This window comes from Ziziphus jujuba, chromosome 6 (genome assembly GCF_031755915.1).
Source record: "Ziziphus jujuba cultivar Dongzao chromosome 6, ASM3175591v1".
NCBI classification, from domain to species: Eukaryota; Viridiplantae; Streptophyta; class Magnoliopsida; order Rosales; family Rhamnaceae; genus Ziziphus; species Ziziphus jujuba.
The window spans coordinates 14,373,274-14,391,015 of NC_083384.1; the positions used below are offsets into that span (position 1 = coordinate 14,373,274).

Genomic DNA, 17,742 nt, shown 5'->3' on the forward strand with positions numbered 1-17,742 from the left:
TTTTGAAGTGCTGCAATTTGTGGAACCAACTTGTAGTTTGTGGGAGGAATAAGGAGATGTTTTTAGAAGTGTGTTTTCAGTGCAGGTAATTTGTGGTAAGTAAATCCCTTAGGGGAGGCTCTGCCGGATTTTCTGTTGGAGGGTTCGGTAGGGTTTCCCTGGGATCAGGGCTATCTAGGGTTCCGGGGAAGGAATTCTGGACGGGTCCTGACAGTTGGTATCAGAGCTCTAGGTTCTAGTATTCCTAAGGGACTGTGCATTGTTGTGCATCCCATCTGTGTCTATTCTCTCGTTTTACCGTCTTAAAGCGTTCCTTCTGTTGTCTTGAAGCAAATTCGTTGTTCGAGTTTGAATAACTCTAATCTTCGGGGGTGTCAAAATATTTTTCCGATCGATTATCAAAATTAAATACTTTTCAAAGTGGTATTTGAAATTAAAGGTGTTTTATTCGAGTATTTTTCATTTATGTTTGTATGTGTATTTGTATGTATATTGTTTGTTATTATACTGCACCATATGGAGGCGGCGAACCATTGTGGTCCATGTAGAGCTAGCCCCATGATCATGTTGCCTACGAGTCCAGGGGATTGGACGGCCAAAATAGGCAACCACCCTGGTTTGTATTGGTAGCAGAGTGTCGGCGACAGTTGGAATCATGGATTACGTAGTATGTAGAAGGTGTCGTACGTACCTCCATTACAACCGTGCATATTTGTTTTATGTTATGGTTTTTTTTCCAAGATCGACTTCGGCGACGTAAGAAATTTCGAGGACGAAATTTTTGTAAGGGGGGAAGGTTGTAACACCCCGTCCCGAACCATGTCGGAATTTTGCACGTTGACCGAGGTTGACCGTTGATCGTTGACCGAAGGGGTCAAAAGTTGACTTTTTGATCCGGTTGGAATTCTGGGTTGACTGAGGTACCGTTACGAAGTACACGTTGGCACGAGTTCGTAGACTGGTAGCACGTTGAAAACGGAGCTACGGTTTGAAAGTTTTGAGTAAAACAAGTTGAGGTCCAAACTGTCCAAGGGGTGCCGGAGTTGACTTTTTATTCATGCAAGGTTGAGCGTTGACTCATGCATGGTTGTGAAGTGCTCATCGATACGAGTCCGTAGACTAGCGGTACGTCCGATTTGGACATGTGGTTTGAAAGTTATGGATCTGTAAAGTTTTTCAAATACCGTATTATTTTAATATTATTTTTTACACGCATAACGAGGTGCCACGTGTGACTCAATGAAGGTGGCCATGTGTCACCATGGTGAAATGCCACATGTCAACCATGTGAAAAATCAAATTATTTTATTATTTTTGAATAATAATATTATTATTAATATTATTTAATTATTTCTTTTTCTTTTCCTTTTTCTTTTTCTTTTTCTTTTTCTTTTTCTTTTCTTTTCCCCACGTGGGAAAACACCACCACTTCTTTCTTTTTCTTTTTCTTTTTCTTTTTCTTTTTTTCTTTTTTCCTTTCTTCTTCCCCGAAACACCAAGCACGCAACAGTTATTTTTCTTCCCTCCGGCCGTCCCTCTCTCTCTCCCGTGTTTTTGAATTCCGGCCACCTACACAGTACACGCGCCGGCCAGTGACGTGCGGAAGGAGGAGGCGAGCTCGGCCGCCAAGTTTCACGGCCAGCCGCCGCCGGACGCGCGCCGATCGGGCCGGAGAAGCCGCCGGCCGGCCAAGTTTCTCTCTCCTCTTTTCTTGTGTTTTCCGGCCAGCCCACTCCCAATTGAGCCTCCTATCCCCCTATTTTGGGTCCTTTGAATCCAAAATTGGCCTCCAATCCTAGAAATTCGAAGCGGTTTGCGAGATATGCGGAAGTGAACACCGGCCGAAACTTTCCGACCAAATTCCGGCCACCTCCGGCGGAATTGGGGTCAACGGAGACCGGATTGGTGATCCTCGTTCCACGAGCTTCGATTCGGTATATCATTCGACCATTTTGGTTAAAGTTTGTGTTTGACCCCCCGGGTACCGGGTATTATTTACCCGATTAAAATATTAATTTATTTGACTGTCTGTGAATTTTGTTCTAGGAGCACCGGTGAGTCGTAGAATTGATCCCGTAGTGGATCGTGGGTTAATTACGTGCTCCAGGTGAGTGACCTACCTTTAAAAATATTTTTGGGGTAATTAATTGTATTTATGTGGTATTAATTTGATATCTGTAAAATTGTACTCATGTGGTGTATTTTAAATATAATCGGAAAAAATATTATTTTATATATATATTTACTCATTGGTAATAAATGAAAATTTTGGGATCATTAGAAATTCCCGATTAGTATTTTATTATGGTTTAATTTATTATGCATGAGCAAGGTGTATTTTGGTAGTATTTGTACGTGGTTTTTAAAATTTATTTTCCGGGCATAATTGGGTTAAATAGTTTACGAAAATATTTGTTTAAATTTTATAAATTATGCCCGCGGTATTTTTATGGTTGCATCTCGTACTTTGAGAAAATTGTGGTGTGTTGGTTATCAATGTTTCGTACCGGGTTATTAAATAAAAATATATGGGATGGTGTTTTGTGAAAATTTGGTATACTTCCCACGGTGGTTTTTGGAAAAACGGTACGGTTGGTTATTTATGTTTATTTTTAGACGCACTCATACAGTATTGGTGTTCTGGTGTATGGTGTATGGACACGTGGTAGTGCGCGGTTATTATCTGGTTTAGCGCACGGTTATTACTTCACCCGTGAGTTGCCATTGGACCGTGGGCAGGCAAGGTTATTGTTGTGCACAGCCGCCCCCCCTCCTTGGCCGGGTGATGGTTTTTTTAGCAGTCGGTACTGTCGGGACGCCGAAGTGACCACTGCAGGTTTCTCTCTTTAATCTCCCGCCAGTCGGTGCTCGGGACGCTGGGTATCGGAGGGCATCACCGGTATATGGTGTGGTGCGTCAGGTGTAAATTGCAATTAAAGTTTAAAACCCCAAAGGTGTTCTAAAATTTATTTATTATAATTTATTACAGTTTAATTATATATTTGGGGTATTTATTTATTTAATTGTTGTTTGTTAAATTATTTAATCCCTTGATTTTCGGGAAGTACGTATATCGGGTTTTGTGAAAATGTTTTAAAAAGGGGAACTTTTCCAACGGAGTGACTAGTGAGGATTTTGAGAGAAAGTATTACTTCAATTGTTTATTTATTTATTTATTTAATTGTTCGGTATTGCTTAATTAAATTCCCTTATTTTTATATTATTATTATTAAAGGTGTTCAGTAGTTAGGGTCACTCACTGAGATGATTAGCATCTCACACTCTTAAATTCCGTTCCCCTAGGTTCAGGTTGGAGACGTTGATTGTTCGGGGCGAGCCCGACGTCTCAGTTCGTTGCCGAAGGTTCAAGAAGTTTTTCTTCCCTTTTTCCTCTCTATCTTGTATTACATTCTTATCCGTCATTTTATAGATTCCACATTTGTTGTATAATGCTCTGTATACTGTATTGTTGTTCTTATGCACTGGGTTGCTACTGTTGTTTTATTTTGAAGTGCTGCAATTTGTGGAACCAACTTGTAGTTTGTGGGAGGAATAAGGAGATGTTTTTAGAAGTGTGTTTTCAGTGCAGGTAATTTGTGGTAAGTAAATCCCTTAGGGGAGGTTCTGCCGGATTTTCTGTTGGAGGGTTCGGTAGGGTTTCCCTGGGATCAGGGCTATCTAGGGTTCCGGGGAAGGAATTCTAGACGGGTCCTGACAACGTGCCCTAGAGTCAAACCCAGCAAGTAAGCCAGCCCAAAGGCCCAACGCCTACCACTCCAAAGCATAAGACCAATATGAAAAACAAGGTATGTATGCTGGAGGGAAGCCAATCTGCTTGTATATTAAGCATCAGATGGTCAAGGTTGTTTACAAGTTCAATAATCAATTAGTGTTGGTTATACTTTGTTCCTATATAGCAAAAAAAGTGTCTCCCAACTCTCAAATCCTATATAGACAAAGCTTTACAAGCATTGTACAAATATCCATCAGAAAACAGAGCTAACAGAGTAATTGTGTTTCAAGAATGGTCTACACTTTTGTTGTTTTTTTCTTTTCTTTTTTTGTTTTTTGTTTTTGGGTCTTTGATGTACATATACGTAAAACAAAGACTATATCCCTAGAAAAAGGAACAAAGTAGATATTCTTAATACTCCACATTCAGCAACTAAATTGTTTCTCCCACAACATATTTTTTGCTTAGAATAGACCAAGGACCTATGATACCAGAAAAAAGTGAAAATCACCCGGTTACTCTTCCAATATATTTGAATGTTAATTACACGACATAAATGTCAAAGACATGTTTATCGTTTGTGTTCTCGGTGCAGTTCTCCTCTACTTTGAAAATCAAATTTTCATCCGAAAATCTAAATTAACCCAACCATGCAAGCAATATAGAGAAATCACGAGTGAAATGGTTTTTCAAAACTGAAATATCAGCTGCATGTATTAAATAACATCACTCGGCGCAGAGAGAAATAGAGAGATCACAAGTGAAATTGATTTTTCAAAATTGGTGTCTTTTGGAGATACCAGAAAACATCACAACATCACCGGTGCAACAACACACAACAACACAACCAAGAAAACCATACTTTCAGAACAAAGAATTCGAACAAAACCCAAAAATAAAAACAGAAAACATTAATTATTTTTTTCTCTTCAATCAATCTGTTCTTTTTTTTTTTCCTTGTATTATTTTTTTTTCTCACATCTCATCTATCTTCTGTGTTTTTTTCTTTTTCCTTTCATAATCTAATACACAGCTTTTTCTCCATCTACGCCACTTCTCCCTCTCTGTCTCTGGTAAGTCTTCTCCATCTTTTGTTTTTCTTTCCTTCAATTAATCTGTTATTTTCATATTCTTTTTTTTTCCTTGTATTAATTTTTTTTCTCAAATCTCATCTATATGCAATCTCTCTTCATCAATTTCATCCCATTTTTTTTTTCTATCTTCAAAAAAACCATCCGATTGATGGTTTTTGTGTTTTTTCTTTTTTTGTTCTCACTCTCATTTTAAATTTCCTTCTTTTGTATTTTCTTCCTTTCTTCATGGGCAGTCGCTAATCTGTATTTCTTTTCCTTTGCCCGACTGGGTTGGTTGCAACCACTATTTTTTTTTCATAACCATAAAAACATAATTAAAAAATGGAAACATTGCTTTATTATTATTTCAGTTGTATTTTATTGTTTCCTATTGTTTTTTGTATCTGTTGGGAAGAAGAAAACCATGTAATATGAGAGTGATAGCAATTTTTTGACATTGCATGTTGTTTGATAAATTGTCTATGACAATTCCATGCTTTGCCAAGTTCTGCCGTGTGTGAGAGTGGTTGTGTATACTTGGCTTTCTGCCATGTGTGTGTGTGTGTGTGTGTGAGAGAGAGAGAGAGAGAAGACTTCACGAGAAGGTACTTGCAATTGCAAAGCATTATGGCCCACTCACTTTAATTCTCATGTGAGCTGGTCATTCGTTTCTTTTAACTATGACATTTTTTTTTTTTTTAATGGAGACCAATTGCCGAAGAAAAGTTTTTGAGATTTAATGGAATGTATAAAAAAATATAATTCCATAATACTGAAGGAAAAAGAATGTTATTAACAATTTTTTTTTTATCTCTTTAAATTCCATGTAACTCTGTATATTTTTTAATAGCAATAATTTATTAAAGCAATAATTTATTAAATAAAAAATAATACAATACAGTATACTGTTGTATAAACACTGTATTATTTTATACAATCCAACACCAAACGCAGCATAGGTATAATATAATACATTTCAGTACAATCTAATATAATACAATTTATACCAATACAATCTAATACTGCATACCAAATGAGCCTTCTATGTATTCTTCTTGACTAAGGAAAAAGGCGGAACACACTTTTCGAGATAGAACACTCAGGTTAGAGAGAGAGTGACTTGTTCTTTAGTAAGAGTGTGTGTGGCTCTCTAGTTAAAAATAAAATTTTGTTATTGAGAAACCGGACGACTGGTTGTGTAAACAAAGGTCTGTTCTTTAGAAACTAGATGATTGGTTGTAACCTTCTCTCCTTTAATAAATTTGACCTCTCCTTTCTCTGGTCCGTGTATGCAGGTTGTTTTTTTGATGACCGAACCGCATTATATCTTGTATTCTTTATCTTATCTTTCTTATCTATTTTCTCATTTGTTTTTGGCAGGTTTGCATATATTTTCTAGCTTATATTTGATGGTGCTTGCTACTGAATTACTTTGATGTATTGCTGGTTTGTTGTTTAAGCAACTTAAAATTAGCTTTTATAAGTATCAGACACTTTGGAAATCCTCTAATATATATATATATATATATATATACATACTGTTTTTTTTTTTTTTTTTTTTTTGCTGAATAAACGTGTTATAAAACCAAAACCCAGCAAAGCATACAAGAGTGCTTGCAAAAGAGAGTTGGAATCACAGCCCCTCTCCTGGGAAACAAAAGAAGAGAAAATCCTAGGACAAGAGTCTAAGGATAAGGTGCCTGAAGTGTTATTTCTGATGCACCAGTTACAGACAAAATGAGCCAGGAAGTTATTCTTCCTGGGAGACCAAAGAAAACTGATTTCAGTGAAATATGTCCCCAGTGATGCCTTCCGTAGACCAGTGTGTGATATGTAAGTCTATGTTGTTTAACGCAAGGATGATATTTCTTGCATCCGATTGGCACCATATGCTGGACCACCCTTCCTCTTGGGCTAATAGCATGCCTTGAAGAATTCCGAAGGCTTCTGCATACTCAACCTTGTCTGAACTAAGAGGACTGCCCTAATTTTCAGCACTTCTCCCTGGTGATCTCTGGCCACTATGCTAACCGTGCTCTTTCCATTTCTAACTGAGGCATCAGTGTTGATTTTAATGAATGGGTGGGGAGGTTTGCTCCAACACAGTTCAGTGTAAATGGGAGGAGGGTTTGACATCTTGAGTAAGGACGCTTTGGCCTCTTTGAATCTGGTATTTAAGTGATCCATTGTGACTTCCAAAGAAAAGGTCTTGTTGTCATGAAGAGCACTACTGGCATATGTCCTCGTGTTATATGCCACTACTGGAAGGCTTAAATGTTGGAGCTTATCCAGAGTAGTGTAAAATTATACTCAATTAATAATTCTCAAAAAAATTAAATTCAATTAAATAGCTAGCCAAATGTAACAATTTTTTAGGTTGATTAAAAAACCTTTTCATATATATCTATATATATATATATATATTTGGTAATATATATATATATATATATATATATATAATTCTAATCCTATAAGTAAAAGGAAAGGTATACAGAAAAATAGCGCGCCAATGTCTTATATATATTATCATAGACAGAGCAATTTTCTTAAACCTAATTAAACTAAAGTTAGACTACTGAAATCGGCTCTGGTATAATCATAGGGCTTGATTTATTAAAAAGGCAGCGATATTTTTAGGGTGTGAATATAATTGATCTAGGCTACATGGAAACTATAAAGGAAGAAAGCTGCATTCCAGTAAGCTTGGTGGAGGATATACTTTCATGGCTGCCTCCAAAATCTCTCGTACGTTTCAGATGCGTCTCTAAGTCATGGAATACTCTAATCCATGACCCATTTTTTGTTTCCAAACATCTCCACAATGCCAACAAGAAGATGATGATCATGAACACCTCCTCTTCCACTCCATTGTGTTTGATCAGTTCCATCATCTTCAGTGGAGCAGTTGTAAAAAAACTCTCCGTCGACGACAGTATCAGTAACCCCATTCATTGTTCTATTAGTGATATGAAATTACCTTTCACTGAAGAAATCCAAAGGCTTTATCTCCGACTGGGGTCTCAATGCAATGGTCTCATTTGTTTCCATGAGTTTGTTTCTGGTACTGTTTATTTATGCAACCCAGCAATCAATGAGTCCAGGATTATTAGTCCTATTTCAAGCTTTCACAATATTTCTGAAATTAAAACAACTTCAGTAGGACTCGGCTATGATTCTGGAGCTAAAGATTACAAGATAATCAGGACTGCACGTATCCCTAGTCGTCCAGCTTTCATAGCAGCTGAATTATACACGTTGAGTAGTAATTCTTGGAAAGAGATCAAATTCGATTATGATAATGACAATGATAGGGAGAAAATTTTGTTCCTAATTGATCGGTTTAATTGTCGTGTATATTGTAAAGGAGTTTATTATTGGTTGGTATTTGTTCGCGAGGTTGGATCTGAACTGAACCAGGGGATCATTTTGTTTGATTTTCATGATGAGCAATTTAGTTTGATTCAACTGCCGCAAGAAAATGGCGTAGAAAAACTTTGGATAAGCATTCAAGTGTGGAATGAACGTGTTGCTGTGTTTTGCGATTGCTGTCCTAGTAGTAGTAGTAGTAGTAGCATTGAGATGTGGGTGATGACGGATGGTTGCTTGGGATGTGGTTGGACTAAACATGCCGTTATTGAGTGGTGGCTTCCAGAGTGTCCAAAAATATTGATGTTTTGGAAGAGTGATGAGCTCCTAGTGGAAATCTCAAGTGGAATGGCATCCTCACGAAAGTTGGTCTCCTACAATGTTCTTACAAGAAAGTTGAGGGAATTTTCCTTTGGAAGTACTGAACCACCATGTCTAAAGACTCTGGTTTCAGTCAAGGTTGGAGGATTTTCCTATGATGGATTTATTTCTTATGTGGAGAGTCTGGTTTCTGTCAAGGGTACTCAAGGAAACAACATCTCTAGGGAAGTTGTTTGTTGACGAATGAAGATTCTTAGGAAACAACATCTCAAATGGTACTCAGAGGATCCTATTGATTTGCTTCTTATGTACCCCAAGAAAATAACATATATAATCTATAATAAAAGTGGGGATTAGTCAAAGTTGTTTGACAATTGTCTTTTGGAGATAAAATGTCTTTTGTCCACACTTAAAGAGGGTAAATTGCACAAATTCTTTCTTTTAGTTTCGAAGTTTTTTCATATACATCTTTTATTTTTTAAACGTTAGGCATACTCCGCTTGTAGTTTTTATTTATTTTTCCATATATATGTACAAATAGTATATACTCCATTTACTTTTAGTCAAACTATGAAATAACAAAAATACCCACAATGTAAAATATTGTATTTCTAGAGTGGAAGTCTGTAAAATTCTTAAAATTTGCTTAGCATGTAACATGAAGTTCAGGAAAAAAAAAAATGGGAATTTCAGATCTAATTACCGAATAGTACTACTAGTAGCAGAATCTACTGCATAAGCATGGCATGTCACATGAATTGGAGCTAGCCTTAGTCCACAAATTTCCTAGAAAATTTCGTGTTTGTGTGAAATTTTCCAAATCCTATAATCAAAATTGATTTGTGGAAATTAAGTTTTGATGCTGGACTTTTGGCTGGTTCAGCTTGCGGGTTGGCCTGTAATGCCATGTTTAAGCAACATTAGAAAGAAAAACTGTAGATCCAATAGCTGATAATCCATTTCTACAAGTGGGTTACTAGAAAATCAGTAAATGGAACAGCTGGTAATCGGTTACAAAACCTGAGTAGTGTACCATAACATGACAGACATTGGAACTCGGATCCTCTGTTTGTCTTTTTGAATTGTTGTTTATGCTTGACTTTTAGCCATTGGTTTCTGACTATTAAAATTCACTTCATTTGCAAATATGCCCTTTTTTTATTTTTTTTTTATTTTTAGGCCATTGGATCAATCAAACCAAAAAAAAAAAAAAAAAAAAAATCCAAAAATCAGTTAGCATTCTAGGTTGTACTATATGTGATTATTAATTTATGAATTTATGTTTCAATCCCCTTGTACTGTGGTTGTGGGTGTCATCCAGTTTTATATATGTACTATATACTACAGGAGATAATGAAGCTTCTCATTTTTTGATATATGAACTCTAAGCTGAAGCATTCTGTCAGGGATGGCAGCCTAAAAATTTTGAGATACATTAATGCTTGACCTTGGAAGCAGGGAAAAAACAGTGGTTTGCATTGCATCCTCAAAAGCTTGTTTCTCTATCTCTTTTGTTGTTTCCATAAATATCTATATTAGGGAATGATGATATTGGCATGGTTCATGATGAGTAAGGCTTGTATATATGCATTAGGAATTAATTCACAAAAGCAATGCGAAAAGAAGTTCCTCAAAGATTGTTCAACATACCTATAATTGATGAAACAGAATCATAGGGAAGGTATATAATATTTTGTATAATCAGGACTAGGAATGTCTATCTGCTTGGGCACTTGGACACTTGTAGCATTGGTTGGTGAAGTTTGAATGCAAGCACAAGTGACATTACTCTAGTACAAGTGTTAGTTACATTTATCAACATTTGCACTGTGCAAGCAACTTTTTTTTTTCTTTTTTTAATTATCAAATTTGATAATAATTGGAAAATATTACAGAGAATAATTAAAGGTGTTGTTTGGTAACAATATATAGTAATAACATGGTTAGTTTCTAGTTTCTATTTTTATTTTTTTCTATCTAATTGTATATAATTTGCTTATATCGAATGTTAGCTAATGTTAATTATATAGCATATTAGATATATTAAACAATCGGAAACTTTAAGGAAGGGAAAAAGAAATAAAAAATAAAAAAACAAAAACCAACACAATTCAAAATTTTATGTTCAATTTGGTGTTTTTTTTTTTTTTTCAATTTTATAGTTAACTTAATTACCTAACAAAGTTTAAATACCACTAATCAACACTTGTTTTGATTCGTACTTATGTATATAGATATATATAACAATAGTGTTCAAAAACAACATTTGTACAATTTAATTTTTATTATTTATAATAATCGTTACCTGGAGGTCTTTTGAAGCAGAGAGTATACTAGGTTAGCATATATGCAAGAGGCTCTAACTTTGTTAGAAGGCAAAGCATTTCGTACAGCAATTTGTTTGGCTTCACTATTTTCTTCTTTCATATTTGTTTGATGTTTATCCAGTCCAATTACATTTTGGTCCTTGAAAAGCAGAAACTCCTAACCTCCTAATTTTAAAGAGTAATCTTAATCTATACATGTCTAATTATATACATACATATATATATATATATAAATATAATATAGTTTTTCTATTTTACATATAAACAACAATTAATTTTTAAATTTATTATCAACAATAAAATCTTTATTATACGAATATTTGCAAAAATAATCAGGACCGTCTGAATAGAGTTGAATGTGGATCTGCAAAAAATAGACGCTAAATGAGAAAAAAATATCAGATTTTCCCTCCAAATAAAAACAAATGCTACATAAAAAAAAAATTAAAAAAAAAAACATCGATTTTGCATTTACTCCTTATCAGTATACAATTCTATCCAAACGATTCTGGTCATACAATCTATCCAAACGATTCTGGTCATACAATCGCTCTATATATATATATATATATATATATATATATATATAATCACAATCTCATGTCAGACAACAAACCTCAAAATAAATTAACTAATTGAAAAGACCAGAGAACCTCACCTACAACCTTACAATTACATTGTTACTAGAGTAGAATGTGAAGTACGAGGTAGCTTGGGAAATATTATAGTAATTACACTTGGTTTGAGGATATTAAAATTTGAGGGTGGACTTTCGAAAACTATTGATCCAACGGCCGGGTAATCCGATTGTAGGAGTGGGTCAATAGAAACGCGAGTAGCATATCAAAGCCCCTCCTTTTGTCCACGATGGCAATTTTATCCTCTCAATCTCGCTCGCATGGAGTAAGCAAACCAGAAACCATTAAACCAAACACAAACACAAACACAAACACAAAGAAAGATAATGGAGCTTGGAATTCCTTGCTATTCTTGCACTTCCGTCTACGGGAAACCGGCACTCAACCGGAAAACTACCACCCCCAAGACTCACACTTATCACTTTAATCCATCCAAATTCCGCCGCAAAACGACGTCGGAGCTCCAAACCACCCCCGTCGAAGTCACCGGTCGAGCCGGTAATTCCTACCCTGCTTCAATTCCGACCCACAAGGTTACTGTTCACGACAGACAAAGGGGAGTCGTCCACGAGTTCGTTGTTCCCGAGGTACAATCATTTCTTTCACACCTTCTGTTTGTTTCCTGAGAAAAAAAAAAAAAAAAATTGCTTTATGTATTTCGATTGCTTTCATTGTGGAGCTGTAAAATTATGTTTGGATTCCCTGAAAATTTAAATGGAAACAAAAAGCTCGACGATTTTTCGAATAATTAACTTGCATTGAACTTGGTTAATTAGTTCTTGATTGATTAAAATTGCAGGACCAGTATATATTGCATACTGCTGAATCTCAGAACATTTCGCTTCCATTTGCTTGCAGGCACGGTATTAATTATTCCCTAATCTGCAATATTAGTAGCAATAATATATACGTATATATTCCCACTAAATGCAGTCATAATGAAATTATTTTGCATGGTAAATGTTTTAGAGGATTTGAAAATTTTGCATAATGTCCACTTACTCTTTAGCCGAGAAAGAGTGGTATTAACCATAGTTTAAGCTTGTCAGTTGCAAAAGGAGTATGAGATTCCATCTCATAGTCATAGAGTGAAACCCTAGTGGAGATCTTGTTCCAAAAATAATGTTCTCTAGGTGAGGAATTTCTAAAATTAGAGAATTAGCTTTGGATGTTGACAAAAACTAGTTATAGATGATCTGGTCAACATGATTAATCAAATGTACAAGTCCAAAAATTAGTTACTATGTGAGCAGGATTTGAGGTTATACAAGGAATATGACTTAGCTGGAGGGGTTGAAATTAACATAGGATTCATTAGGGATGGTTCGTAACTAGAAATGACGTGGTATCTCGTCCTTCTCAAAGGTGGGCTGTGGAGCAAACAATGTTATCTCCCTTAATGTGTTGGCATTGTTCCTGCCCCTGCAACCCCCTTGTACTGCTGAAGAAAACCTCAAGTCATCTAGTGATTCTAGATATGCAATAGTACAGGAAATCATGAAGCTTCTCATTTTCTTTCTATATGAACTCTGCTATCACTTGGAATTTTCTATCTTAAGGGTTGCATTCTCTTAGGGAGGGCAGCCTAAAAATTTTGAAATACATTAATGCCTGACCTTGGAACCAAAAAACAAAACACTGGTTTTGCAACCTCAAGCACATTTATCTTTATCTCTTGTGCTGGACAATAAACTGGTCTGAGGGGAATGATGATCTGGCATCATTCATGATGAGTTAGGCTTGTATGCATTAGGCTTTCATGAATCATGAAAGCAATGTAAAAAGCAGTTCCTCATAGATTGGTTGTTCAACATCTAGGAGCATTTCAACTAGTCTCAGAAATTTGAATGCAAGCCGAAGTGGTAAGTGTTGCTTATGTTTTATTGCGCGGCGTTTGGAAGCAAATTCATTATTTTTCTCTGTATTTTGATGAATTGACACTAGGTTGATCAGCTAAATCAAATGCTGCTTTCTTAGATCTGCTGTTAATGAACCTTTTATCTTAATTTGTTTCTTTTCTTGTCACTTTTTTCCCTCTCTAGGATCAGCTATTGCTATTACTGTAGACTATGCTACTGGTCTCTCTCATCCTTTTTGAGAAGCTGTTTCACTTGACAGGTTGCTGCACCAGCTGTGCCGTGCGCATAAAATCTGGAGAAATTAGGCAGCCTAATGCACTAGGCATATCTGCTGAATTAAAATCAAAGGCATGTATCATAACTTTATATCGCAGTGAAAGTTTGACTTAAAATGCAAAGGCATGAAGAAAAGCCATTTGAAAAGGACATAAACAATTACGCAAATAAACAGTAGAACAAAAGATTAAAAGAAAGTATTTTTCATGAGAACCAAGTCTTGTAACTTAGAGCAGTAACAGTTTTCTGATGTCCATACTTGTAGGCTAATTAGTTCGAAGTGGAAGATCGATCATTTGAGAATAACATTTGCTTAAGTTTGCAAGTATGGGTTGCATAAGGTGGTGGTGGTGTTATAATACTGTGCTTTTTTGATGCAAAACTGGATAGAATACAATTTCAGGAGTGTCCTATGTTTTTACATTTTGTCTAAATTTATATTTTCTGAAGTTTTGAGAAAGAGAAGACATAATAAGAGACAAATGAAAAATGTCATTCCCATATCCAGATTTATTGCAAATATAATTTCTTGGTTTACACAGTTGGGAAGTTTTGGGATCTTAATTCTCCTTTAAAAAATATTAAAAATAAAGTTTCTCTATTTTTCTTCCCCTCTTCTTTCCTATGTTCTTAATATAATTTGTGCATTTATCTTGCTAGCTAGTAGTTCATCATGGAAAATTTTGATGTTGTATGCTAAATTGACAAAATTTATGTCAATTTTCTTCGTGATTCAGGGGTATGCACTTCTTTGTGTTGGTTTCCCCACCTCTGATCTTGAAGTAGAAACACAAGACGAGGATGAGGTAAATACAAACTTGCTATCATTCACGTACAGAGAATGATGTTTAGCAATTTTATGTGTTAAATAGAAAAAAGAAAAACCATTCCATTTAACACTGACTACTTAATTTGGCAACAAATAATCTGTGCCTTCCTTTGCTAAAGAATACTTGCAACATATGTTATAAGAGATTGAGAGTAACTGAGGTACCCACCAAGTAGTCATACTGGTATAGGAGATCTAACCAAGCAATCATGATAGCTGAAAGAAATTTCTTAGGAGTTCTGAAATACATTTGTTTTTGAATTGTCTTTCCCTTCAACTGGTCATGCAACTCTGAACTGCTTTGTAAATACAGGTGTATTGGCTTCAATTTGGAAGATACTTTGCGCGAGGACCAATTGTAAGTTCTGAATCTATAAACTCCCAAAATATTTACTGTGAAGTGGTCAAAATGGAGGAATGGTATTTTCAAGTTCTCTTACTTCTACAATGTGCTTGTACTACAGGATAGAGACGACTACGCATTGGAGTTAGCCATGGGTGACGAATAAGCAAATGTAGGGTTTTGATTTTGGAGTTAGGATCTATGAAATGAAATTTGCAGTTTGTATTTTGCTGCAGTTCCTCCCCTGTATTCTCTCTGATTTATATTGTATTCTCTGGACACTGCACATTCAATGCCATATATGATTGGCCAGCAAATTGGATAGTGTCATTTGTGAATGTATCTTTCCTCATGCTAGTCCATCAATAGATCATATTATTGTGAATAAACTTTAATTGTTACATTATTGCCTACTCGAAAAATCAACACAATTTATATTGTATATATATATATATATAATGGTGATCAGCAATATAAGGAAAAATCTATTGTCCTTTAAGGAGTACGTTCTATAGCCTGTATTACATTGGTGGCAAGGATCCATGTGTTCGGATCCCGTTAATGTGTTAGAGGCGGGATACTCCTTTCGGGAGTAACCCAAATATGTCCACAATACGCCGAAAAGGTCATTTTTTCATGGAGTCCAAAGAGGCCACAGAGCCATTGGCAAAATGTTAGCTTAAGCAAAAATAAAAGTTTTACCTTTTTTTTCTTTTTCTTTTTTTCATTTTTTCGTGGAAAAGGAATAGGTTTTCCTACAAGCCCATAAGCTCACCGGCAAAATTTAACTGTCTAAATTACACAAAATAATTTTTACATATGTCTTAGTGTTTCCATTTCTTTTAACTATGCACCATGTGAAGTTACTCATGGTCATAGATGTCTATGGAAAAAATTTCTCGAGCCTTCCACCATAAGAACTTAAATCACTTTATACAATATGAGTTTTGTATGATTATCAATTATAAATGTTAGGGAACTTCAAATTAAGTTAAATATACAAATCTTTTATATATATATATATATATATATATATATGTATGTATAATATAAAATTCAACAAAATATCTCATATATTCAATTAAGGGCATATTTCACAAATCGTATCCTTTGCACCTCCCTATATGGGTCTTTTAGATATGGTAAAAAAATTTGTACAGGGATAAAAATTTTACATGGCACGATAATTGAATAAAAATCCATAAAATACTATAAATATTCGAGTTTGTCTTACCAATATCAAATCTATAACAATGTTAATATGATAAAAGATATAACAATGTCAAAACGATAAAAAAATATTAATTAATAGATTGTTAATAATGAAACATGATCTGTTAACACGTTTAGAAAAATATTTTGATAATATAAATTATATTTATTAAATATTTATTACTTATCCATATTGTCTTATATGTAATATTTTAATTTTTCGTTTTAATATTTAATTTTGTAAATATAATTATTTTTTTATACTACTAACCATTAGTTAAATATACTTTGGAATTAATTATTTTGATTTTAATATTTTACTATTATTATTCTTATTATTACTTTATTTTATTTATAAGAAAATTTCATATTAAACTTAATATGTTGAATGGATTACTAACGGATTATATGATAAATTAATAAATAGATTTGGGTTTCCTTATTCAAACAAAAACTTATTGGATCAGTATCACGATCATGAAAGAAAACAAACACATTAAAAGCTTTAGGTTTTTGCTTTGCAGTATCTTTTAACATTCATCTACTTAGATCACATTGTCTTTTATTTTGTTTTTTTCAGGTTAAATTACATGCTTTCCCTCCGTTGTCAAATATCCCTACGAAATGAAAATTGTCCCATTATTAAGACTCTCTTGTAAATTAATTTGGTAGATTTTAAAGTACTGAATCTCTTTGTCATATGTACTAGCTTTATGTTCAATAATTATCACTATGAAATTACGTCTTATTCAGATAACTTTGGCATAACTCAATATATCACCATCGCCCATGTGGAGGGTCTAACTGCAGACAAAGAAAAGAAAAAACGAAAAAAAAACAAAACAAAAAAGCTGGGGGCCAAACTTTCTATCTCTATCATATATGTTTCTTAATATACCACCATTTACCATAGATTTCCATGTTTCAAATGCAATAGACCTTCGAATTTAAAGCATTCAATTCTATGCCTCAATTTACAAATTATTTTAAAATTAGACTGATGTGAAACAGTTTATAAATTTTAAATTCTAATATATAATATATCTAAACAACATGATACTAAAATAAAATTAATCCTAGAATATGTAAAATAACTTGATCTTTCCTGCTCTTGTAAGTTTGCTGCAAAACATGGAATATGACTTTGATCAATGCTCATCAAAAATCAAAAAGAAAATAGAAAAAGAACAGGAAAAAATAAAGTATCCAAGAATAGTTGTTTAGTGTTTGCCAGACCACAAAACATTGTTGCATCATTCTTTGATATGATATAAAAATTAAGTGAAACGGTTACCAAATCTTGTCTTGTCTTGTCATCTTTTTTTTTTTTCCCCCCCTCCTTTTCTCAGATTAGGAATCTAAATAATGTTCCTTTTGAATTTTCATGGACAAGTTTGCATGCATAGTACGTTTTTCCATGTCTGTTCTTATATGAACATAAATTCATCAAAGATTTTGTCAAGAATTTTAGTAAAACTTTATTTAATCTGGACAAAGATTTCTGTAGAATTTTTTTTCGGTAATAGATTTCTTTATAATTTGAATGACAAATCTGTGCATTTATATATCTGAGGGTGACAGACAGACTATGTTATATAAAATATTAGACAAGATTTCTGTCTGTAAATGACATCTATATGAATTAATGATACTAATTTCCAAGATGGGTACTGAAAAGCTACTTTTTATAGGCAAACTAGCATTGGGAGAGTCGATGTCTTAACATTAAGACCCTTCAGGGTTTTGGCAGGAGTCTTGCACTGGA

At 34.4% G+C, this 17,742-nt stretch overlaps 2 protein-coding genes across 2 annotated transcripts; both read left to right on the forward strand.

The window, feature by feature from the left end:
- Positions 1-7,470: 7,470 nt before the first annotated feature.
- Positions 7,471-8,733, forward strand: LOC112489572 (F-box/kelch-repeat protein At3g23880). Its single transcript, XM_025068300.3, has one exon. It carries the CDS (start codon positions 7,471-7,473, stop codon positions 8,731-8,733), a length of 1,263 nt encoding a protein of 420 aa, XP_024924068.3.
- A 2,991-nt stretch (positions 8,734-11,724) lies between these two features.
- On the forward strand, positions 11,725-15,166 carry LOC107403595 (ferredoxin C 2, chloroplastic). The gene is made up of 6 exons (XM_016010506.4): positions 11,725-12,045; positions 12,258-12,321; positions 13,577-13,665; positions 14,331-14,399; positions 14,736-14,780; positions 14,887-15,166. The coding sequence occupies exons 1-6, from the start codon at positions 11,785-11,787 to the stop codon at positions 14,929-14,931; spliced, it is 573 nt and encodes a 190-aa protein (XP_015865992.2). The 5' UTR covers positions 11,725-11,784; the 3' UTR covers positions 14,932-15,166.
- Positions 15,167-17,742: the final 2,576 nt, after the last annotated feature.

Bases quoted from the DNA above. Each gene is read 5' to 3' on its own strand.
- LOC112489572 (XM_025068300.3), top strand. From the start codon at position 7,471: ATGGAAACTATAAAGGAAGAAAGCTGCATTCCAGTAAGCTTGGTGGAG.
- LOC107403595 (XM_016010506.4), top strand. From the start codon at position 11,785: ATGGAGCTTGGAATTCCTTGCTATTCTTGCACTTCCGTCTACGGGAAA. The intron at 12,046-12,257 runs GTACAATCATTT...TTAAAATTGCAG, and splicing joins ACGAGTTCGTTGTTCCCGAG to GACCAGTATATATTGCATAC. The intron at 12,322-13,576 runs GTATTAATTATT...TTCACTTGACAG, and splicing joins TCCATTTGCTTGCAGGCACG to GTTGCTGCACCAGCTGTGCC.